The following is a 24,068-nucleotide window of genomic DNA, read 5'->3' as shown; positions in this document are numbered from 1 at the left end:
AATACACAGAAGTGTAGAATACACAATATAGACAACCAGTCTGTAAAATGAGTCCTTAAAATAAAACTTTGTCTATCATTTTTAAATTGATTTTATTTTCATGAGCAATAAAATTTCATGAGCTACATCGTTAAATCTTCTTTAATGCTACCATATATGTATGTTTGGATGCGTTGTTTCTATTCTGAGGTCAGAAGTCACGTACGAACTCCTGCGAATCCAGACCCAGACTGACTCTTGAGATTTTGATGATCTGTGATCCACTTTTGTAGTGTGTCGCTTGCGTTACATTATGTTAAGAATAATAAGCTGTCTGTAAAGTATATACGGACGTTTTAAACAGTCATTATAGTGGTCTGGTGGAGGAAAACGGAGAGGAGTTGGGGAGGGGGGCGTGTTACGATTTGCGAGGAATCAAATCGGACGTCATGTTGTATAACCTCCTTGATCGGACAACTCAATGTTAAATGATTTAGGTAAGCCGTGCTAGTTATTTCTTTTTCAAGATAACGCCCGTGCTAGGTTTACTAGTATCACCAGTAATGTCCGCTTTGTACATGACAGGATGATCCTGTCGATAAGACGTTTTCTTGCACTATTGACATGATGAGGGATCAGGGCGATCCGGCCCTTTAGCAAGTCGGGCCAACACCCTGGTAAACTCGCCTAGGCTTAGGGTTAGTGTGTTTGACCTAGTTGACCAGGGTGTTGGGCTTTATAAGCCCATTCGCGGTTCCGATTACGCATGTGCAGTGTCAAAGGTGAAGGCCCTTGGCTTGTAAACAGTTCCCGTCTCCACATTGTCTAGATTTGCATAACAACGCCCAGACGGGTTTTGTTTACGTCTTAGGGGCCTTTACCTTTGACACTGCACATGCGTATTCGGAACCGTGAATAGGCTTATTAACCATGTGCCAAGTTGGTGAAAGGTCTAAACGTCGGACATCCACAAGATGATCCTGCTTGGCCATATTAGAATGCACAAGCAAGCAGAAAACAGTGCAAAAGAGCAACAACAAAAAAGCCGTAGAAAACTGACAGTCACCCCAAACGTCTGTGTTTAAGGGCTACTGTCATGGCAGGAAATTCCACCTGTCCAGGAAGCTCTGATTGGCTGACACTGTTCCTTTCAATAACAATTCTTTTGTGCTATTGACAGGATGATCCTGTCAATAACCATTGCCATACATGTATTCAATCAATGCCTAGATATTTGGACACATTGTTAACTGTACAACTAACTAGGTTGTGTACTGCCCTTTCTGTCCTTCTTCAGACCATGATGGCCACATGCCTGTATGTCAGCAAATGCCCATTGCTGCAGATACATCTTGGTAGGCAGGTGTGCAGCAGGTTTCTAGTAGCATCTAAACTTCTCCATGGAAACCAGCTCCACACTCACAGCCTGAACTGCCACAGAAACTCAACCAGTGCTTGTGTGAGATGGTGGTGCTCTGCAGTTTGTGCTGTCACACCCAGAAGTGGGCTGCTGTGTTTAGTTGGACAGTACAGAAATGGAGTTCTCCTACTCCCAACAAGAACGTTGGTGTCAGGGCTGCAACTGCCTCCACTACCATCCACAGAGGAACTGATGAAGAAGCATGGGTGCCTCAGGAGGGTATTCAAGTCCAGGATCAAGAACAAGTACATCCTAGATCCAGCACTAGCAGGTACTTTTGTAGGTCTTATTTTCCATGCTTCCATTGTTGATACGGGTCTTGTTACTTTTACCTCTGATTGGGTATTGATTCTTGCCGAGATATATATTTTGCCCAGTTAGTGTTTAGGATTCACACCTACAAATGTACAAACATGTGTGAGCAGTCAGTTTCCTAAGTGTTACGGAAGAAGTTCACATGCATCATACCATGTTTTCCTCCTCCTTTAGCTGTTGTAGTTGACCACCTGGGAGATCTCTCAGAGAACAAGCAATGGATATTTGAGCTCAATCCTGGTAAGAGGCATTTATCCAAGTTTATGTTAATCATGTTGTACTTGTAGTTTAGTATGACAAAATTAAGATGTATTGATATATGTTATGTATACATATTGATAGACTGGTAGTATTCCCCTCTGTCAAAGAATGAATGTGTGTATAAAGCACTGTGCAATGTTTCTTGTCTCTACAGGACCTGGTGTTGTGACAAGAGAGTTGCTTGCAGCTGGAGCCAGCAGGATCCTCATCCTGGAGAATGACAGAGTGTTTCTGCCATACAGCATGGTAAGATCCTGGCTGTGGTTTCACAATACAGTGTATTTCTATCATTGATGCTGCCCAGATTGTTGGGAGCATGATATGAGTCTTAATCAGGACAAGGTGTCATGATTAGCTTACATGGTGGAAAATAGATGCAGGCAGATTATGTTTGACTTGCTTGTCATCATACATGAAAAAAATGACAGCAGCACAATTATGTCAGATTTGCTATGAGTTTACAAGTGTGAAGTTTTAAATCAAACGATACGAAAAAAATTGTGTAATGTTTTAGTTAAGACTATAAAAGATACGACAGTGCAAGCTAAGATTGATCCATCTTAAATTTATTGTTTAGTTACATTACACATCACTGAAATCTACATATTTCTTTGCTAAGCTAATGGAATGTTGTTTCTACTTTTTTTTTACTCTCAACAGGCTTTAGCTAAGCACGTAGGGGAGAGACTACATGTAAAGTATGCAGACTTCTTCAGGATAGACCCACTGGGAGATGGGGTCGTCAAACAGCCAGCTATCTCATCTGTAGAACTGTTCAACAAAGTTCAACCTGCTCACTGGAAGGAAGGTATGAATCACAATTATCAGTAACTGAAGCCTTGTTACCTGTATACATGATTATTTACGGAATGTGTAAAAGTTTCAGAGCTGCCTTGTCACCCAGGAAAATTTTTTTAGCTTTTCCCCCCAGAATTGATTATGTTGAAGGTAACCCAGCTTGCTAGCAATTTTATCAATTCTAGATATGGATTTATAATTGTTGTAGTTGCTGTAGGGTGTGATTTTTCAGGTTGTGGTATTATCAGTGTTGTATGGTATTATCAGTGTTGTAGAAGGTGCTGTAGTAAAACGATTCTTGTTGTGTCGCTTCCAGAAGCGGTTGTGCGAGTTGTGGGGATGTTGTCCCAGGAGAAGGAGAAGACACACTTAAGACACATGTGCTACAGGGTCCTGGAGAGATCATCACTGTTCGAGTATGGACGTATGGAGCTCAATCTCTTCATAACAGAAAAAGTGTATAATGTAGGTACCTTCATATTTTAACTGTAAATGACTGTCTGGCATTAACATGTAATATTGTAATTTCATATGCTGTCATGAAGAATTGTATTTTAAGTCTTAAGGTCACCACAATAATGCCAGTGATGTTACCACCCATGAATAATGCAGCCCATTTTACTTGTCCAGGTTGAGTAAGGTTTGTACTTCACTTGAAAGTTCATCTGTGTTGGTAGAAGTCATCTTGAACTGCAATTGTCAACACAAAAATTGGACTTACCCAAAGATTTGACTGATCATAATCAGCTCAAGTCTTTATCTTTCCTTGACAAAGACTGGAGCTAAATTTGGGTAAGTCCAATTTTTGTGTTGACAATTGCAGTTCAACTTTGAGACAGAGTAAGGTTTGTGATTGCCTCACATATTTTATCATTTTTAGTTCTAATAATAATATGGCTTACCTTTCCCACCTTTAGATGATTACAGCTCCACCAGGTGTGGACCTTGTTGTGTATGAGAGCACCTCTATCCTATGTCAAGCCTGCTTTGACATTCAACTTCTTCTTAAGGTATGATAGCATTGCAGCTTCTTTACTACTCATGAGAATCTAATGTTAACTCTTTTTGGGGCTTTAACATAGATTTTTTTAAACGATTAATCAGCAGGGTAGTATTAAACTGTCAACATAGACAAAGAATAATGATGAATATCTAATCTGCTGTCCCATTTTCCCACTCAGGAACCCAATTCTAGATTTCTGCCTGTACAAGTCAAGGGTAAGACAAGCTACAAGCACAAGGCTAATGCAGACAGGGTGAGCTGTAAACCTCTTGGCACCTACAATTAAACATACACAAGAACCAAAAATTGTGTCATATGTGTTTTGTTAAATACACATAAATATACAAAATCTGACTTAAATTAACTTTAATCATTAATTTTTCTTGCATGTAGTGAATGGTGATAGTTCAGTAGGAAGTCAACTGGATACTGATTTGCAATTGTCTTTTTTTCCCAAAGTAATATACACATATCTATTGGCCATTGATTCCTTTGATATGTACTACTGTCTTGAATATAATTGTTAATGGATAAAGATTTTTGGAGCTGTAATTACTTAAATCCTTTTGTGTTAGACAGGTTGATGAATAGATTCTGTTCTCTCTGTTTTGTTCTCCACAGTTTGTGAATGACCACATGTGTCTGGTGAGGCTGACCCCCAAGGCCACCCTGTTTGACCAGGGACTGACCCCACAGAATGGCAGCCAGTTCATCTTCCTTGTTAGACAGCTCATGGCCAAACCCAGGGCCAAACTTACAGACAGGATGGAGTAAGTACGACTACAACTACAAGGTCTTCCAACTATGGGGGCACCATGATATCTCTTAGTTAGCTGCCTTTCAGTCCACATGACATGGTATCTTCCATGATTGGGCCTCTAGCTGTATTAGGAATTGTCTTTTCCAACATGTATCCGTATCTCTGGTATACAAAATGTACATGTAACTACCCTTTGGCGTAACACACCAGTTTCACAGGCATGCAGCATGACATCAACTGTTTATATTACACTAAAAGATCTGTCACATCTAACCTTTGCACATCTAGCTGCAAGCGTTGGTTGTTTGAAGCTATCTACTGAGGATGCCCCTACTATACGTGGTGGAAAACTGTGGAAAACTGTGATAAAGATTTCTGCTTTGTTTTCCCCCAGAATTTGGGTGCCCGGCAGCTTGAATATTCTGTCAGACCTTGGTCTGAGACCAGACATGCGAGCAGGCGACCTCTCACCCACACAGTTCATGAAGCTGTTCCTACTGCTGCTGAAGAGTGGGAGCTTTCACAACACCTGGTGGGAGGAGGAGGCCTACGAACAGATCCACTCCATCAACAACAGGGCAGCGTGACAGGTAGATATGGCCACAGGTTCATTACTACTTACGTTGATGAAGGTTAAAAATCCAGGTACTCAATACAAAAGTTGCTCAAGCAACTGCTTGAGTTGTGTTACTACTGTCTCTTTTGATGTCCCCTGTCTGTTTCTAGCCTTTGTAGTCATTAAAAACTATACATAGTGGCAGTCACATAGACAATATCTAGTCTGGGAAATTTACATAATGATTGTTTTAAGATTTGATTATTGAAAATGAGAATCATGAGATTATGGCATTTTCAGAGTTTTTTTTTATTTCACTTCACCAAAGTAGAAACAACAGCTGTATCCAGCACTTATAATGTTCACATCAAATAAACACTAGTCCAATATGGTACAATTGGAGAAAGCTGAGATAAACTATGGCAAATAGTGGTCAACTTGCAATGCAAGTCTTATATGCAAACTGGGTTATTTGCTTAGTTATATACAGTAATTACCTGTGATATACAATATATCTGTTGTTCATCACACATTTGAACTGGCAGCAGTTTTTCAGTTTAGAAACTAATACCGAAAAATTTCTGACAAAAGTTTATGTAGTGTCTATACTGGCAATGGTTAAAATCAGATGCTAGTAATACAGGGTGTGAGACCCTACCGTCTAGGTTAATCTTTAATTCCTGCTAGTATGAAATGAAAGGTATTTCAAGTCGAATTTTCTTTTTGCATAAAGATATGTACAGCTCTGTTAGTAGATTCTTAAAATGTATAAAACTTAGCCAACTAATATTATGTACATACAAAACGGTTGTTCCAAAAAAATCAATAGCTGCCTGCAAGATCTAAAATATAGTCTCACTACACCTGGTAGTGAGCAAAGAATTTCCACTTCTGAATGATACACATGTATATCCATAGAAATTACTTATCAAACCAATCACACCATATAACTAATGAAAGCATGGTTTAACTACAAACTGAAATACTTACAATAACTTATAACTTAATACAGCAGAATAACCAGCATAGCTTTCATCAGACATGTACAAATGTAGCACACTGCTCGCAACTAAAGCTCCTTTTGGCAAAAATGCAGTTCAACAGCACACTGACAGGACATAATCACCTGTCTACACAAGCACTTCTCTGGACTCATGCTCTCACAGAGAGTTACACAAAGGGGGAAAGTGTTTTCAATTCAAACTACAAATATTTTCTTCATGTTGGCTGCCAACAAACATATTAAATACAATGATTACAACAAGGGTCATACAAACTTAGGAATGCTGAAACGTAAGCAGTGATTTTAAGCTGACAACTTCTGATGACCTGAATGTATGTAGTTTTGCCCAACATTTCTTAAAATCATTTTAAAACTGTCCAAGTCTTGGGTAAAAAATAAAATCCATCTTCGTTTTCAAACATTTGCATATCTCAATGCAGACTGATTTTGTTCCTGTCACTCAAATAGTTGGGTAGTAATTCTTCCCGTAACACTTTCCCTTTTTGTGCAATTTCTTGATAAGAAACATCCTTTTATATTCGTACCTTATCACCACATCCTCAAGCGGATCGTATATGAAGGCACCACTAGTGATGTCTGAATCTGTTAGAAATAGATATCTCCTGCCTTCACGAAAAGTGGGGCACTGGCATCTGTGAGCCTGCATAGATAGGTTGTCTTGAAGTGGTATCTTGTTGTTGTTGGTGGGTCCCTTGGGTTTTGCTGTTCCGTCGTCAATGTCTGTCAGGATGAAGGTTGTCATGTTGGTGTTCTTTAGCGGGACCTTCTTCTGAACCTGTGCTGAGAATACTGATAGGAATGAAGGGGAGACGGTTGAGTTTGCCATTGGGAATTCATAACTTTCCTGAGTTTGAAATTGTTAATGTTCAGGTACATATACAGTATTTACTAGTAAATTGGACTGCTGAAGAAAAGAGGTTACTTTTCAGCCTCCTTCCTGTCTTTCATTTTGACTGAACTTTCTTTTTTTCTCATAACAATCATGTTGCTGCCATATGTGTTCCTTGCCTTTGTTGTAAATTTATGCATGATTTTCCCAGGCAGTATGGTAGTGAATGAATTATATAATTCTACCACTAACTTTAACAAAGATCATCACACCTGTAGCCTATTCCAAAGCTCTCAAGATTAGCAGTGAAAATATAGCAGCTTTTGCAATTCAGCAATAATACAAAAAGTAGTCTTGTACCGTTAGACATGTAACAGAAGGAACTCTGATAACTACTAAGACTTCAGAAGGTTTGATTTAAAAGCATTGCTTACTGTGTGCCTTGGAGCATTCAGGGAATTTCCAATCGAGCCTGCGCTTGAACTTGATGTCACACTTTTTGCCACAAGCAACTGGAGAAGAAAAAATGCAGTCATTAAGACAATTAAGTATCTTTATCACAGTCCTAACATTTGCAGGTCATCAGGGTGAAGATATATAAAATAAGCTGCAAGATTTTAGTCTTTGTGTGTATCTGTATCTTAGCAATGACATGCTCAAATTTCTTTGAATGTGTATTAGTCTGGATTGTCATTTTCCAATCATACACTTCAACAAACAATTGCCTGGAGTCAAGAAACTGAAATTAATTTCTGTAATAAATACATGTCAAGAATGAAACTTAAGTCAGAGTGAATGACTGAGCACCAAGGAGTCAGAAACAGTGCACGGGTATGGTTAACTTTGACAAGAAAGTTTAGGGTGTCTTAAGCCACAGGCAACCTGATTTCAGAAACCCAATTATTGCTTTGATACAGTACAATTGTGCCACAGCCAGTAACCACTTATGAAAAAAGCAGCGAGAGGAAAGCAGGAACATTCAGATGTGATTTCTGTTATTCTGACTAACTGTTGGAAATTAGAGAGAATTAGGTGAATCACAGCAATTATAGGAATGTACCCTTCTAGTACCCGTTCTCTTGACAGGCTTGTTGTCAGTGCAGTCCACACGCCTGGGGTTCACCAGCCATTTACCACAGCATTCTGTCTTACGCTTCCTCAACTTCCTGATGCGCCCAGCACAGCACTTCTCCTTGGTGGTGATGTAGAGGTTGCCATCACAGAGATCATACTTGTCCTTGAATAATGTCTTATTCTTGTAGCAGATGTATGCCGTAGGATCATACTCCTTACCACCACACTCATGGTAGTTGGGTTTCCATGTTGGGGTGGGGGTGGTTGTTGGGGTGGGGATGGTTGTTGGGGTGGGGGTGGTTGTTGGGGTGGGGGTCGTTGTTGGGGTGGGGTTGGTCTTTGGGGTGGGGGTGGTTGTTGGGGTTGGGGTCGTTGTTGGGGTGGGGTTGGTCTTTGGGTTGGGGGTGGTTGTTGGGGTTGGGGTGGTCTTTGGGGTGGGGGTGGTCTTTGGGGTTGGGGTGGTCTTTGGGGTGGGGTTGGTCTTTGGGGTGGGGGTCGTTGTTGGGGTGGGGTTGGTCTTTGGGGTGGGGGTGGTTGTTGGGGTTGGGGTGGTTGCAGTGGTGGGAGAGAGCGGGGTAGAGATGGGGGTGGTGCTCGTGCCTTGATAGATGAACAAAGAAACAAACAAACAAACTTTGACACCTAGGAAGCCCAACATTACAACAGAAAGAAAACAATGCAAAAGCTTTGTTAACAAACAGCAACATAAAGGCAACATAAGACTAGGCCAGACAAAAGAAGAGAGTCTATCCAAGGAGCAAACATACTACACATACACTTAGAAAACACAACATGCTTGAACCTGGTGTCTCAGTATTCAATCTCTCTTTTGATATTTTGTGGACTTGAAACTAGAAAATCCTAATCTGTATAGACGTGTCTTCTCACCTTCTGGCTGTTCAGAAGGAATCTCAACAGTATCGTTAGGAGGTGAAGATGGCTGAGGCTGAGGCAGGGGAATCAGTCGTCCATTGCGGCATCTGTACATTTCCTTACTGTACGACACCCTACGTCTTTGACAGCACCTGTGTATACATGGATGGGTTTTGGATGAAAACAATAGTGCTTTTATTGCACCTTACTTATAATTCCCCAGTTTAAAGTTTTAATGATTGAAATACACTTACATGTAGATGGGTGATAGAGGTCATCAGTAATTGTAAGAGGACTTTCTGATATTACATTGTACTGAATGATCTTGAATGATCATTTGCATGTAGGACCTGGGCTTTCTGATAAACTTAAAATGCTACATTTTTACACATAGAACCAGTGTAACATACCCAGCCTTGGAACTTGGGATGTTTGCCACTCTGTTGCCACAGCATGTTTGTGTGGCAGGAGTATAGCTGTTGGTGCCACGTCGACAGCACATTCTCTCTTTACCCTGTTCATCATACCGGTCATGCTTGTACCCCATGCAGGAGATCTGTTCTTTGGTGTGTGTAGGGGAAGGAGGAGTCGGCTGGTCTGTGCAGTTCTGTACTTTCCGGTTGATGCAGCAGTGTGTGGTGTTATCATATGCAACCCCTCTGCAACAGCTAAAAGTAAGAGAGCAATGCAAGTCATGACAGAATGAGAGTGGCACAAGCGAGGGTGGATCAGACATTATGGGAAATGCTATTGGTAGATGTACATGTATGAGCAATACATTGGTTAGTTACTCGACATGTTCTTCCAGTTATATGGATACAAGCCTTTTCATGTACTGTAGGCCTACACAGCTTGTGATATTGGTCTGCCTTGTGAATAGCAAAAGGTTATCATGAGTAGAATCATGGAAAACTTGTAGTTACCTGGCTATCTCATCAGGCAGGTCAGAGACCCTGGATCCACAGCAGGTCTGGTTTTGTGGGAAGTATGTCCCAGCAGACCGCCTCTCACCACAGCACCTCTTCTCTCGGCCATCCTCACTCCACCTGCGGAACTTCTTACCGGCACAGGTGATCGTCTCTTCAGCTGGAGATGTCTGAATGTCAGGATGAGGAGGTGTGGGAGCCTCCCCATCAGCCAAGAGGGAAACCAGTGTCTCATGGGGTCCTGAGCAATCATGCTTGTTCTTGTGATAGAACCTACCCCTGCAGCATCTGTGGGATTCGGTAAAGAGAAGATGTCATCATCTACATTTTGTAGTTCAGGTTTTGATAGGGCTTGGATGCAAATTTCACATATGGGTCAACCGGTCAAGGAATGATTACTTTTTTTCCTTAATGTGTTCAGGAGAAATATGTAAAAGCAGTGATGTAAGGTTTGCAGCTGATAGTTGTCGTACCCCCAGATATATTCTGGATCTGCCTTGACACGCCCTCCGCAACAGGACTGGTGTGATGGGGAGTACGTCTGGACACCCCGCCCACAGCACCTCCTGTCTGGCTCCTCCCTCTTGGAGTGGAGAACTCCAGAACAACAGAGTTTCTCACCAGGGTTGTAGTACATACTTCCACACAGCAGCTGTCCACGACGTATGAAAGACAGCTCACCAAGGAGGCAGACCTGAGAAATAGAGTGCAGAACTATGAAAATTTTCACCAAGCCATGTTTCATACTGGTAGTAGCAATATCATGTGGTATTCAATATATTCCTAACTTTTTTTTTATGTACTATACTAAGGGTCACCGCATAACTCGTTGGCCATTCTAAGTTATGGGTTACATAAGATCAAATTGGATGTAGACAGACAGTTATACAGTAAGTGGGGTCATGTGGCACAATGGCAGCATGTTTGGCTCAGAATCAAGTGGTCCTGCATTTCGAATGCTAGCCGCAGTGTCACCAATCTTGTGCCCTTGGGAAAGGCACTTAACACAACTTTCACAGCATGCCAGAATAGTCATCATCAAGACTGTGGGCAGAAAGGCAGAAAGAAAGAAAGATAGTTGAGAAGGACTTAGCACATGGAAAGATGGAATGATGAAATTGTCTAAAACAGACTTTATAATAGACTCGTACCTTGTCTTTGCTGTTGTATGGCAAGATGTCATTGGTGTCATGATTCAGACAGCACTTGTTGTCTCCCTGACCCGTTTTTGCAAGAACTTTGTAGTTCTTGTAGTTGTCTTCACAGCAGAGCTGCTGGTCTGTCCGCATGGTTTCACCACAGCACATCTTTCTGCTCTTTGGGATCCCATCATGAACCTGACCTGTAAAGAGGGAGATGATATAATAGAATCAATAAAGTGCCAACCATGTGACAGATGTTAGGGCTCATCAGAACAACTTAAGTTAAAGATGGAGAGAGTGAAAAGAGTAATCTCACACCTTTACACATTTTCATGATGTTTTCATGTTAGCTTGTAGACCATACCTTTAGCTTCTTCACATGTAATTTCAATAGACTATAAATCTTGAAATGTTTGCAGTGGTTTACATTTCAAACCGCGAAATTAAGTCCCCTCAAAAATAGGTAAATCTAAGACATGTGTATCATCTTGGGACTGTTTTAGCTTTTTGTTGGGGTTATGATGCAAAAAATGCAATTCGTGAAACATTCACGACAAGATGAGATTATGAAAATGCAAGACCTCAGCGTAGCTGTTGTCATAACTTACTTCCACAGCAGGTGGCATTCCTCGGATCGTAGTCCTGGTACTCTCCATCCTCCGTCCTGCAGCACTCCCTTCCTGCTGGGATCATGATGCTGGTCCTCCTCCCCACGCAGCAGTTCTCCTCACCGGACTCAAACGTCCCCGACCCACAGCACTGGGTCTTGTTGGTGACTTTGGTCTGTATCACGTCATGGTTAGGTCCACAGCACAGCTCAGACTCCTTGTGGTAGGTTGCTACAAGTGTACACATGATACAGTGCAGGATTTGAAGACATTATAATGTACAATATACACACTGAACAAGTAAACACTGATACATTTGTACTTCCCATCTTGTTCGATGTCAATGCAAAATAGCTGCATGTAGAAAAGTATTCGGAGGTGTATTTAGGCGGTCCCCCGAAAGTGCGAAATGGAACGAAATGGAACGAAATGGAACGAAATGGAACGAAATGGAACGAAATGGAACGAAATGGAACGAAATGGAACTTAATGGAACGAAATGGAACGAAATGGAACGAAATGGAACGAAATGGAACGAAATGGAACGAACTAAAACATATGTAACATTATGAAATGAAATACCTGGAGATAGAGAAATATAAGGAACGTTGTAACATTCACAGTAGATCGGAACAGGAAGTAAATACATCATATAACGTGTTTTATTTCTTGAATCTATTTGATAATATTAAATACAACGTTTTTGCCGCGTTTTTTGTGGCTAGATTCCTCCGGATCCCTGAAAATGGGGGCGCCGCGTGCAAAGAGCTCGGCCGCTCTTCCTTGACTTTACCAACTACCTGCAAATGAACTGCTGAGAAAAGCAGGGAAGACAAGCTAACGGAAGTGAGTATCGAAGTAAGGACTAGATTGTACAGAAGTTGGTGGTAACATTGCATCTCGTAATTCACCAAGAGGGCATGAGGCAAGCGTAATTTCATTATTTACACAGCGTGTTTGCGTGTTGTGTGAACCGGAAATACATGTCCTGCTCGTTCACACCGTCCCTTTGTTTTGTCGTGAACAAGGAAGCAGAAATTTCTCCAGAGGTAGTTCCCAGTCCACGTCCGTGATTGAATGGAGTGTGAAATGTCAGATTGGTGACGCAGCGCAGAGCTTTATTTGCATATCTTTATAAGGAGGGGTCCTTTCTCCGACAGCCGACCAGCCGAACAATTGGTTGTATAAAAATCGTTGTTGCGCATATATGCATATGCTACGTACTAGTTATGGACTAAAACCGTATGTAAATAAAACTAGGAAGTCGGAGTTTGATTCAACCTGTCGGTAGCGCGCCCACGTGCACGGTTCCGGTGCGGTTCATTTGCATGCGGGGCTCCATTTGCAACACGCAAACACGCTGTATGAATAATGAAATTACGCTTGCGTTAATTGCCTCATAATGTTACATGTGTTTTAGTTCATTCCATTTCGTTCCATTTCGTTCCATTTCGTTCCATTTCGTTCCATTTCGTTCCATTTCGTTCCATTTCGTTCCATTTCGTTCCATTTCGTTCCATTTCGTTCCATTTCGTTCCATTTCGTTCCATTCCGTTCCATTCCGTTCCATTTCGTTCCATTTCGTTCCATTTCGTTCCATTTCGTTCCATTTCGTTCCATTTCGCACTTTCGGGGGACCCTATTTAGGTACAATATAGATATGGACTTACCTTTACCACAACAGGCCTTCCCCACGCCCTTTGGCACAGCCATACCTGCACAGCATGTGTGGGTTTGGTTGTTCATGGAGTGGAAGCCACAGCAGCTATGGTAGGGGCTGGTCTGTGGCACACTGGCATTCTCTTCAACTGTATCTGTTGGACACCAATACATCAGCTTCTATTTGTATATAGTTTCTTCATGATACTTGGATCATGTACCATTTACATCCATATATATCCTTGAGTATGAAATAGTAATAAAACAGACCAAAGATAGTTGAGGAATAAGAAACAAAGTCAAGAGAAATCAAAAGCTATGAGAAGACATGCTAAAACTGTTGGTAAAGATTATGTTTAATTGATTACCTTGGCAACAGGAGTCCGTGTTGGGGTCCATCACAGTCTTACCGCAACACTGACCAGTTCCTGTAAGTGGCAGTTGATAGAGAACTTTTTAAACACTTATGGAGAAAAAATGTCTTTAAGGAATCCTTGTCATAGGCAAAATTGAGAACAGTAAGCTTGTTAAAAAGTACATGTCCCAGATTTGTCTTCTGATCAAATGTGGAAAAGACAATAAAAACAGGACAGACATGACATAGCTCTTAGCAAATGAGCAAACTGATGATATTACCATTCACAACTGTGTCCTGGCAGCAGGAGTGTGTATCTGGGTTGTAGGCTGTCCCTGCACAGCATGCTGTCCTCCCCTCCTCAGGTGAATGGACTTGCCCTTGGCAGCACTCACTCCGCTTCACAGTTTTGTTTCCCTGGCAGCACATGTGGGTCGACTCGTCGAACAGCCCGTGGTCTGCACAGCAGGCTTGTCCCACTATTAGAAACACCAGGAAGTAATATACGTTTACACCCTTGAAACTGAATGTCTTCCACATAATTTGGAAGGTCTTCTGAAACAGTTGTATGAACTTCTAGTTCAGCCTGGAGAGTGTAGCTGATGACTGGGGTGATGTGGTGTGGTAGCACATTTTATACCCTGTGCACATCCTGTTAGTGACATTTTTATGTCAACTTTGTGTAATTGTGTAGAAGCTCAAGTAACAGTTGATATCTGGAAGCCCAGGGCCTCTTCAAAGCAGCAACGCAGTTTTATTTTTCAACTGGGGAAATGAAGTAAGAATAAGATATAATTATGTTATCTCCTGTAGGATTAATCCATGTTCGTGATCATTGGCTAAACAACTGTCAAGATGTGCATGTAAGTGTCAAATTGTTCAAATTCTTGTTGTCAGGTTGCTTAGATAGGCATTTCGCACCAACTTTGTATGGTCATGGAGTTAGACAGCAGGGACTAGGATAAGAAAGTGCAACAAGCAAACTCTGAAAAACAAGCAACTTAACAGTTTGGCCAGTGTTTGCCAGCAGAGTCAGTTCTCATTTATCTGTGTCCAGTTAGCAGGAAATGTTGATCAAACAAGAGCTGAGTCATCGGCCCTTCTGACGTCAATACATTTCCAAGAAGTAAGAACATTTTCTGAGACTTATTTTAAAGCAACGTATAATCTAACAACACTTCCTAATATGTACATACTATTGTGCCATAGTGTAGCTACTAAAGACAGACATTCTTATTTCATTACCCCCTCAGTTTCCCCTTAACTGTCCTCCTTCTTCTTAATGTATGTTACTAGTACATGTGACCAGCACTATTTAGGTGCAGAAAAGAGGTATAATGTATAACCTTATACCTTTTGTCCCGCAATAGATTAGCCATTGATCTTATTTTTTATGCCTGGAGATGTGATCTTGGCAACAGAGGGTGATTAGACTGAGTGTGTTTGAATTTCAGTACACACTATATAAACTTACTTGTACCTAAGTCACTGACGTGCATCTTGCACGTGTACAGATTACGTCAGTGTGATAAACTCACCCGTCCGTTTGACAATCTTGTCTTTGCAGCACATGTGTTCAGGGTCACTTTTGTACATGGTTTCAAGTCCACAGCAGGTTTTCTCTGCTATGTCCTGTCAAAAGAGAAGACCTCTTGTTGTAAAACATGTATTTGCCTGTGTAGCATCTTCAATAGTAGTAAGTGTACCGGTATTTTGAAATGATCACAGAATGATCACAGCAAGTCAGAAACTCCATTACATGTAGGTCTAAGTTGACATGTGTCTCAATAGTTATTCTCTGTTCTGACTTTGAAACAGTGGGTCTTTGGTAGCTTTTACTGGAAATTACCACGTGTAGATACATGTATGTCAGAGTAGAGGCTTCGATCTGGTAGAATCTTAGAGATCCTGATCAGAGTATTTGTTGACAGAGACTCCAATTAGAATCTCTACCAGCACATATCCCGATAGGAGTTTCTGTCAACAGAAACTCTGATGGGGATCTCTACCGGTAGAATCGCCAATTCTACCAGATCATAGTCTCTACCCTGACATATGCTTATTAGGGTGTCTGGCAGAATTATGAGAGTTTCAGTTTTAAAGAGTTAACAGGTTTTTCTTATTGTAACATGAGCAAACAACTTGTTTCATCTTACCACTGTTAGCATCCAGTCTGAGATTGTGATGTCATGTTGGGTGGAGCAGCACATGTGGTGGTCGAACTTGTAAGGTGTGGGGTGTTTGTGGTGGTACTTGGTGGTACAGCACTTATCAGTGGTACTGTTAATGTAGTCAGTACCACAGCAGAAGAAATCTGAGTGAACAAACATGTGTACCATCATTTCCTGACCAAAATATTTCACAGAATGCATTTATTGACATTTTTCCATCACAATATTTCTCTGTCATATGTGATAAGCCAGAAAATGGTTTTATCAGTCACGAGGTTTGTAAAATTGATTATTGTAGTACATGGCATTTCTGACTTGCATGTTTTGCCAAATTGTTGAAATCAAAGTCACAGATTAACAAATGTGATAAATATTTCCATCGATATTCGATAGTTATCTGATTGTTAAGTTATCAGATTGACAATTGTAAGTTGCGGTTCATTGAAATTTTCTGGTGTCCAGTGTTTGGCTACCAAACATTGATTGTAATTTTCTTGTCTTTCAGGATGACAGGGAAGAGCCAGCAATGTACAAGACTCAGCCAACATGAAGAGCTTTTCAGTGTCAAGATCCTGGTGGTTACATAAATCTCACATCCATTGGTCACAGTGCATGTATTCTCTTGTGCCATCTACTTTCTCATCCTTACCTTCCTTGCGCCCGTGCCTGACAGACCATATACTGTCCTCGCAGCATATTGACTGCCTCCTGTTGTAGACTTCACCCCCACAGCAGTCTAGTTCTCCACTGGTCCAGTTGTATGTTGTTGAACCACAAACTTTCAAGTCAGGGCCAGCTACACAAGGAACAACATCTTGTTGACAACATGAGACACAATGGTGCCTACATGTACATTACAGTACAATGTATATCATTGAACAACAGGATCTGACAGATTTCTTTGCGAAGGTGAACAGATAATGTTATTTACACTGTATTAATTTTGACAGTATTCCATCAGATGACTTTATTGTGCTATAAACAGAACAAAACGCCCAGTGAAAAAGAAGTATAGAGAAGTTTAAGATGGTACATATACATATACATTATAGATCCTGTCCAAGGAGTTGTATGTTAAACTGTAAAATAACCTCTCAGTCCATTTACTTTACATACAAATGCAGTTTGGGCTCTTTGAGTCAGTAGAGTAGGGTGGTATTTGTGTACAGATTATTAGAATTAAAGTATCATCTTGCTTCACAACTGCTGCAGTCTTTGAATGTTTCTTTACTTCTTTACATATGGACAAGATTTTATTTGTTTGGATCCATGTGTGGTCAAATAAGAAAAGTGCCAACCCCTCTGAGACTTCATCGCTCGGAATTACCAGTGCACTTAACTAGAGGGTTGATAAAGCTGCCCTGTTCCCCAGGCAACCAACCAACCAACCAACAAACAAACAAACAGATAAAGTGGATACATGGCTTCCTGCCAAGTCTTTGCTTAGGATACTCACCACAGCTCTCTCCATATCTCCTGACAATAGGAGTACCATCACAGCATCTCTGGCTGTCGGGATTGTAGCACCTGGCAAGGCTCCGGTCATCTCCAAAACACAGCTTCTGGCCTTCATCGCAGTGGGGCAGCACACTAGACACTACACCTGTAATTAATCACACATATTGCTCTCTAAATTATCAAGAAAGTGCTAATCACATAAACGTACCATACATATATCTCTTTCTCATAACCTTACGTGAAACATAAGTCACACCTAAGGCATACTGTGATAGATCAAACCACTATAGATCTTAAAGAGCAAGTACATAATACTACACTCGGGAGCTCCGTGTCACGTTCAAGTTTATGCCATGGCATTTCTTGTGTATATTAATGGTTTCCCCTTCCGTTTTGTATGAGGAAAAAGAGAAAAAATGAAGCTAGAGTCTGCCAGGTTTTATGTTCATGTCGATAGTGTTTGTTGACTAATGAAATAGTAGAACCATCATCGCCCTATATAAAAGGTCAAAGGCTCTGTCCACAGCGTGCTTTAAGGCGGGGAAAAGCGCCCTCTGTCGATCTTAATCTGACCCACAATCCAAAACAGGAAGTTACCCTTTTACCCTAGAAGACGATGACGTCAAACTTGATTGCACAGTATCGGATGAAATGTATGGTACAAGCTTAAGTGCGACAAACTAGCACAATCGTGTAGTAACAGTTGAGGGGACCATCAAATACATCTCCGGATCCTCCCTATCTTATTCTATATTCAGAAGATTTAATTTTTAAGGAGGGCAAAAAACGCCGGGTTTAATCTGACCTCAGTATTGATATTGTGACCTAAAAAAAGAGGAAGCATTCTGCACCACACAAGTTATATTTATCATTCTGTAACCACTGGTAATCCCGACTCACTGCGTAATGGGATTACCACTGATAATAATAGAATAGTTGCGTAAAAAGCGAAAGTTACAAACCGGCGGAAGCGATTCATTCCGGCGTCAGCAAAAAAAGGAAGTCCGAGAAACATGCAGAAACACGCGCGCACACGATAAACTTAACTTCTTTCCAGTTTATAGTCGGACGTTAGCACTTAACTCTGTCACTCTTTTAATCTATGATACCAGACCGGCTTTACATAATCTCCTTGGCCAATTGGAGAAACTTAACATTCAGCAAGGTTAATGAATATGCCTTTACGGCGCTATAAACCGACACAAGGCTTGTATTCAACCGTCGGCCTGGCGGTAACGTTCTCTTTCCCGAGAATGGGACTCCGTGGAACGTAGCCCGAAAATAACCTCCAAGTAAATTGCTACGGGGGCAAAATCGTATCAGCCAGCCAGAATCTACAGCCGGCTGATACGATTTTGCCCCCGTAGAGATCTGCTTGGAGATTAGCCCGAAAAGTTTTGGTTTTGAGGCCTTACACTGTTACTCGTTACCCCTGATCAGTAATTAGTATCATGCTATTATATGTATCAGTAATGATGTCATTCTCGCCGAAGTCGTTTTCAAGCAGTTCTAAAGCACTTACACAATTAATTAGAACTTCATTTCTCTAGAAGACGATTTCCTGTTATGAGCATTCACACAAGTACGACACTGGATTATTATACGCCGTATCTAAATAGGTTGTTAACGTTATAGGTATGATTTTAGAGACAAGTATCACGCTCACCTTTGCCAGAAACCAGGCTCACCGTCAACACAAATAGGGCTGCAGAGTAGCCTAGTACAAGTCGTACGACCATTTTCCGCGAAGAGACTTGCAAAAGACGTGCTTACTGTACTGTTTCCTCGAAGAAAGTGAAGCAAATATCATGATGAAACTCTCTCTCCCCCTCGGTTTCCCACGGAATCTCCCAATGACTCATCACCTATAAATACAGGTGAAAACAGAATGGGGTGCGTTGCTGGGAAGACCTGGGAGATAACCTGCGGTTTCTGACCGTATGATCTGTACCCTGAGGGTTCACGTTCGAGCTGACAACAAGGATGTCGGCTACTAAATCACTGAGGTGATACTAGTATTCCGCCTTGTTGAGCTTTTGAACGCCAACAACGTGAACAGGGGAAACTACAAGACTACATGTGCTTGTATATTTGTGGCGGAAATTGGAGACTGTGGAAACTAGTCGACGGAAACTACGTCACCGTCGTCGAAACTTTTTGCAGCCCCCGCCCACTTGTTATTGTGTTTACGAAACAAAACACACTGACAATGTTCGCATGCTTCTTTCACTTCTTCCCCCACGCAAGTTTCACCAACGCGAAACCTCAGAACTTGTGAAAAGTCCTTGAGACGCGAAACAGCCTTTTTGCAGGTGAGTCTGGGGAAAACAGGGGGAAATCCCCCCGCCTGTGCTGACACGTTCCACCAGCCATCCATGCAGGAAGTAAAGTTTGCCCCGGCCCTTTTAACCCCCCCACAAAGGGGCTAATGGTACGTTCCATGATGGCGACTAACAACAATGGAAGCCAAGCATCCGCGAGTAAAGGTATGTCAGCCACCTTTCCTTTAGATTTCCGAAGATACTTGAAGATAACGTGACGCTGATCGTCAGAGGACCACTGTGTTTGAGTAGGCAAAACGTCCCCTTTGGTTATTGTTCAAGTTGAATGGACAGGTTTTCGTTCCGGTTTCCAAATGTAGGTGGGGAGGGGGGCAGATATTAATTTATGGTTAACAGTGTTTGTGGTTGGGCTGTCATGATTTAATATTAGATGTATGCACGCACCCCGTGACCCAGAATAATTATCAAATTCATCAAATTATTTGGTAGGACACTACTGCATTGCTACATACAACCGTTTCACTGTTTCACATGCCCAGCTCATGTGCAGATGTTGCTTCCAGTAAATATAACAAATTTATTCTATGCTATTCTGATCCCCAGAAAACCCCCTGTCCATCTCGTGGCACGACAGTGCGTGGATCCCCATGCTGAGCCCAGCCAACGTGCTGGACTACTTCTCGGAGCGAACAAACCCGTTCTACGACAAGAGCTGCAACAACGAGATCATCAAGATGCAGAGACTCAGTCCAGAACAGTTAAAGTAGGAGAACCACACTGAAGTACCTCTTGTATACTACATGCTGTACTATCAGAAAATGAATTGATATCTTTGTTGGTCATATCATATCCAATCCAATGTAGAGGTAGTTGTGGTTTCATCAAACTCTTTGTTTACCATCACATTACCCAGTGCTGTGGGGGCGGGGGCAACCCTTGTCTTCTGCCCCCACTTCCTGTTGCACTTTCTCCCTCCCCTACAACTTGATGGTTTGGCAGATCCTGTGACAAAACTAAACACCAACTCCTTTTTGACGCTGGGAAGTTGCCCATGTTGGTTCAGCCCACCCCCTGTAAGTTGTGATTGAGGTACATGTACCAGTAAAACTTTAGTTTAAGCCAACCAACATTTTGAACATACACCAAATGATTCTTCTTGTACTTTTGGGGAGTACTGGTCAGTCATGTCTCAGCCAGATAGAGAAAAGGGAGATGGAAAGAAGTTTAAAAGGATCCTACTAGACACTCCTTTTATTTTTCATTGTTGCCCTTAAGAATCGATTCCCTTAATTCACAAGAAAGGATCTGTACACATTTTTCTCTAAACATATCATCGTTCAGGTAGATTTACAAGTATTGAAAGCCTAACCAGGTTCATGTGGCCAACCTAAGAACAAGCACAACACCATAATACATGTACTAGTATGTGGTACCATAGTTAATGTTTACTTGTCTTCTGTTTTCTACAGTAACATGACAGGAGTGGAGTATATCCTACTTCATGCCCAGGAACCCATCCTGTATGTGGTTAGGAAACAACATAGGCACTCACAACAACAAGGTATGTTGGTATGAAAAGAAACTTTTGGAATGGTCAGAAAATGAGATATAAGCTCACAGACACTGAGATATTAAGAAATTATATAGCACAAGACAAGATGAATAAGGGTCAATGATGTAGGTATCATAAACAGTTTTAGTTGTTGTATCATACCTGTGTTTGAACAACAATAGAGTCAGAAAAGAAAACAGGAATTCAGAGCCAGGCAGCAAGGCAAGATTTACAAGCAAACTCTACTAAAGTAGCAAAATGATACTTGCCAACAGATATGTATTTTGATAGCAATACTGTCAGCATTTATTGATATTACGTTATATAATTATCATATTCCGATGATTGGGATGAATTTTAATCGGACCATTCTCTCCACAGTTACCCCTTTAGCAGACTACTACATCATAGCCGGAGTAGTGTATCAGGCCCCTGACTTGTACTCTGTGCTCAACTCTAGACTGGTAAGACTTGCCTTATCTCTGCAGATTACTTCAAAAGTTTAAATATATGATGATACCTACCAGTATTGGTGCTTAGTATATGTACAGGAAAACATCTCTGTGTTCAACCCTCCTTCTTGATAAGTAACTATTGCTGCCACCTTTTCAGTAGTAGTAGGTCAGCTGTCATTGTCTATGTTTTGTGAATTGAAAATAAAGACTGCGTGTTTGCATTTTCCTTCTGTCTATAGCTGACATCCCTTCACAACATTCAGTCTGCCTTTGATGAAGGTGAGTGCAGCTCATTTTTATAGATATGGTTTCAATGTGTACATCATAATAGATGTCCACAAAACACTCAGCAGTTATATGTGTTCCTACTGTAGGAATGTGCCAGAGGAAAAATGGTCGGATTGTATGTGCCTGATTGATAATGGTTGGCAGCCGTCAGTCTCGAGAAACTATGGCTTCGCATCCTGGTCAGTCTGATTGATAATATGAAATACTTAAAAGGCACTTTGTATTGTCTGCTTCCAGCACTGTCCTACTCCAGATATCACCCATCTAAGGGGTACTGGTGGGAGTTCAAAGACAAAGAAGACAAAAAGAGAGAAGGTGAGTGCAGCAATGTGGTAATTTTCTTATTGAATGTCCTGAATTCTGCTCGATGTTGTAGATGGTAACCATCTGTCAAATGTAACAGTTATTACAGTTGTAAATATAATATAAAATAATTCTTCCACACAACAGCCACTTTGTTAAACTCGGTGTAAAAGATACCACAACCTTGCACATGCTCTCCAGATAAGTCCAAGTCCCAGGGTAGTAAGAAGAAGCCAGAAGAGATGAGTTCAGCGTTCCAGAGACAGAGAGTGGACATGTTGCTGGGGGAGCTGGCAGACAAGTTCCCACCCAAGTTTGCACAGCCCAAGAGAGGAGACCAGCCTGTTCCAGGTCAGTCTTACCCAAGGGGAGACCTGTGGTGTAATAAATGAATACGGATTCATATAATCTCTGTTCCATTTCCACTCAAATCACATATTTCACATTATAATTGTTTCTAATAAGTTTCTCAAATTCAAAAGAGTTATCTCGGATGAGCATTTCTCCTAAAGTTATAAAAATATAAAGCATATGATGAACATGGGATCTGTATCAGCATTACTTGTATAACCGCCGTTTGGCATAACACACCAGCTTCACAGACATGCGGCGGGATTGCTGCTAATTAGTCAGTAACAAGCTTTATTTTTGCTTAATCTATGAGACATCTATGTAAAAAGGAAATGTAACAGAGACGTCTTTGTTGTTGCAGTTGAAGAAGACAAGAAACCAGGAGAGCAGGCAGCACAAGTTAAAGAAGAGAAGTCCGAGGATGCCCCAAACCAGAACCACAGCAGCTCAGGCTCCCGGTCCAACCAGTCCATGCAACCACCTGAGAAGAGAATGAAATTATCAAAGCAGAGCTGATGTAGATTATATATATTAAACTAGACATGATATAAGATTAGATTGAGTAGTTGTTAACTTGTGATCTTTGTGGTCCTCGAGTACATTTGGACTGACATGAGAGTCCATGACTGTCCATGTGTCGTGGTTGTCAGAGACAATATCTTGTGCAAGTGTATTTTTGTGTTCCTATATTACATTGCTTGTTGTCAGACCACTGGAAGTTGTACAACTTTTACTCCCCTGTACAACGAGAAGTAAGAATCTTTGAAGTATTATTTTAAGGAAATCATTACAGTGGATGAAGTGGGGAGCTTAGACTGAAAAAGATAGAAGTGAGATCTCTGACTTATCAACATCCTGCTTTCATTATATCCTCAATACATGTATTGGACACTACTATTGGATACTTTGCCTCACTTCAAGAGTCACTTGCCACAATAGAAGTGGACTTTTCATACAAAATAACATCTGCCATACACACTGTTACATGTAATAAAACATTCTTTTGTAAGAATTTGGACCCTCTGTTATCTGCCATTGTGACTGCACCCATTTCTTTATTGGTTAGTTTAATTTGTAAGGGGAATTACTCATGGCAATATTACAAATCTCCATATCTGGCAGTATGATAATGAAGATGGTGGATATCTACAGCTATAGCCGATAAATCTGAATCCGAAACCATGGAGAAAACGTGTCATTTGCGTCTGACTAGTATTTTTGTTGTTATTTTCTAGCTATAGGATCCCAAAATATAAACAAGCCCGATCAGCTGCAGTACTGCTATCAATCGCAATCACAGGTCGTGCGCTGTCAGTTGATTTGATTTGAATGGCACAAGTGGGACACAGAATTGTAAATTCGTAGCCTTTGTACTGGCTATAAAATGATTTGGTTCTTGTTTTACATTCTTTGCAAAAACGGTCGTTTGTACACTCTAAGCCCTGTGCCTTTTTGTAACACATGGTACACTTTGTATTCCTCTGTTTTGTTAAGAACTGCTATCAAATAAACAGTTTGAAACCTGGTGTGTAGTTTATATTTTGGTGAATTTATGCTTTCACCCTCAAAATGGCATGAAATGGATTTCCCCCTCCCCCATCCTCACTGACATGTCATACTAGTAGA

The 24,068-nt window shown here is 41.1% G+C and overlaps 3 protein-coding genes across 4 annotated transcripts; 2 read left to right on the top strand and 1 right to left on the bottom strand.

Annotated features, from left to right (window-relative positions):
* The first annotated feature begins 182 nt into the window (after positions 1–182).
* Positions 183–16,956, top strand: LOC136433509 (dimethyladenosine transferase 2, mitochondrial-like). Of its 2 annotated transcripts, none has more exons than XM_066425795.1 (11): positions 183–476; positions 1,277–1,670; positions 1,889–1,954; positions 2,130–2,221; positions 2,636–2,783; positions 3,090–3,238; positions 3,691–3,783; positions 3,955–4,029; positions 4,398–4,546; positions 4,931–5,126; positions 16,259–16,956. In XM_066425795.1, exons 2-10 carry the CDS (start codon positions 1,280–1,282, stop codon positions 5,121–5,123), a joined length of 1,356 nt encoding a protein of 451 aa, XP_066281892.1. In that variant the 5' UTR covers positions 183–476; positions 1,277–1,279; the 3' UTR covers positions 5,124–5,126; positions 16,259–16,956. The 2 variants fall into 2 exon arrangements, with proteins under 2 accessions (XP_066281892.1, XP_066281893.1); XM_066425796.1 differs by having other exon boundaries at positions 4,931–5,142.
* Positions 9,231–19,176, bottom strand: LOC136433507 (uncharacterized). The gene is made up of 13 exons (XM_066425793.1): positions 18,878–19,176; positions 17,210–17,356; positions 16,403–16,549; positions 15,739–15,896; positions 15,121–15,214; positions 13,864–14,061; positions 13,596–13,655; positions 13,239–13,382; positions 11,569–11,799; positions 10,970–11,160; positions 10,292–10,512; positions 9,816–10,106; positions 9,231–9,560 (listed from the first exon to the last, which is right to left on the bottom strand). The coding sequence occupies exons 1-13, from the start codon at positions 18,948–18,950 to the stop codon at positions 9,269–9,271; spliced, it is 2,247 nt and encodes a 748-aa protein (XP_066281890.1). The 5' UTR covers positions 18,951–19,176; the 3' UTR covers positions 9,231–9,268.
* Positions 19,177–19,568: 392 nt separating this feature from the next.
* Positions 19,569–23,968, top strand: LOC136433512 (mediator of RNA polymerase II transcription subunit 6-like). The gene is made up of 8 exons (XM_066425799.1): positions 19,569–19,697; positions 20,097–20,256; positions 20,963–21,054; positions 21,427–21,509; positions 21,740–21,779; positions 22,026–22,103; positions 22,293–22,442; positions 22,804–23,968. Exons 1-8 carry the CDS (start codon positions 19,640–19,642, stop codon positions 22,956–22,958), a joined length of 816 nt encoding a protein of 271 aa, XP_066281896.1. The 5' UTR covers positions 19,569–19,639; the 3' UTR covers positions 22,959–23,968.
* The last annotated feature ends 100 nt before the right edge of the window (positions 23,969–24,068 follow it).

The sequence above is a fragment of the Branchiostoma lanceolatum genome, chromosome 4, assembly GCF_035083965.1.
Source record: "Branchiostoma lanceolatum isolate klBraLanc5 chromosome 4, klBraLanc5.hap2, whole genome shotgun sequence".
In the NCBI taxonomy this organism is placed as follows: Eukaryota; Metazoa; Chordata; class Leptocardii; order Amphioxiformes; family Branchiostomatidae; genus Branchiostoma; species Branchiostoma lanceolatum.
This window is presented reverse-complemented; position numbering and strand designations above follow the sequence as displayed.

Bases quoted from the DNA above. Each gene is read 5' to 3' on its own strand.
- LOC136433509 (XM_066425795.1), top strand. From the start codon at position 1,280: ATGATGGCCACATGCCTGTATGTCAGCAAATGCCCATTGCTGCAGATA. The intron at 1,671-1,888 runs GTACTTTTGTAG...CTCCTCCTTTAG, and splicing joins CCTAGATCCAGCACTAGCAG to CTGTTGTAGTTGACCACCTG. The intron at 4,547-4,930 runs GTAAGTACGACT...GTTTTCCCCCAG, and splicing joins AAACTTACAGACAGGATGGA to AATTTGGGTGCCCGGCAGCT.
- LOC136433507 (XM_066425793.1), bottom strand. From the start codon at position 18,950: ATGGTCGTACGACTTGTACTAGGCTACTCTGCAGCCCTATTTGTGTTG. The intron at 13,656-13,863 runs GTAATATCATCA...TGCCACTTACAG, and splicing joins CCAGGACACAGTTGTGAATG to GAACTGGTCAGTGTTGCGGT. The intron at 10,513-10,969 runs GTACGAGTCTAT...TCTATTTCTCAG, and splicing joins CATACAACAGCAAAGACAAG to GTCTGCCTCCTTGGTGAGCT.
- LOC136433512 (XM_066425799.1), top strand. From the start codon at position 19,640: ATGGTACGTTCCATGATGGCGACTAACAACAATGGAAGCCAAGCATCC. The intron at 21,510-21,739 runs GTAAGACTTGCC...TTCTGTCTATAG, and splicing joins CTGTGCTCAACTCTAGACTG to CTGACATCCCTTCACAACAT. The intron at 22,443-22,803 runs GTCAGTCTTACC...TTGTTGTTGCAG, and splicing joins AGGAGACCAGCCTGTTCCAG to TTGAAGAAGACAAGAAACCA.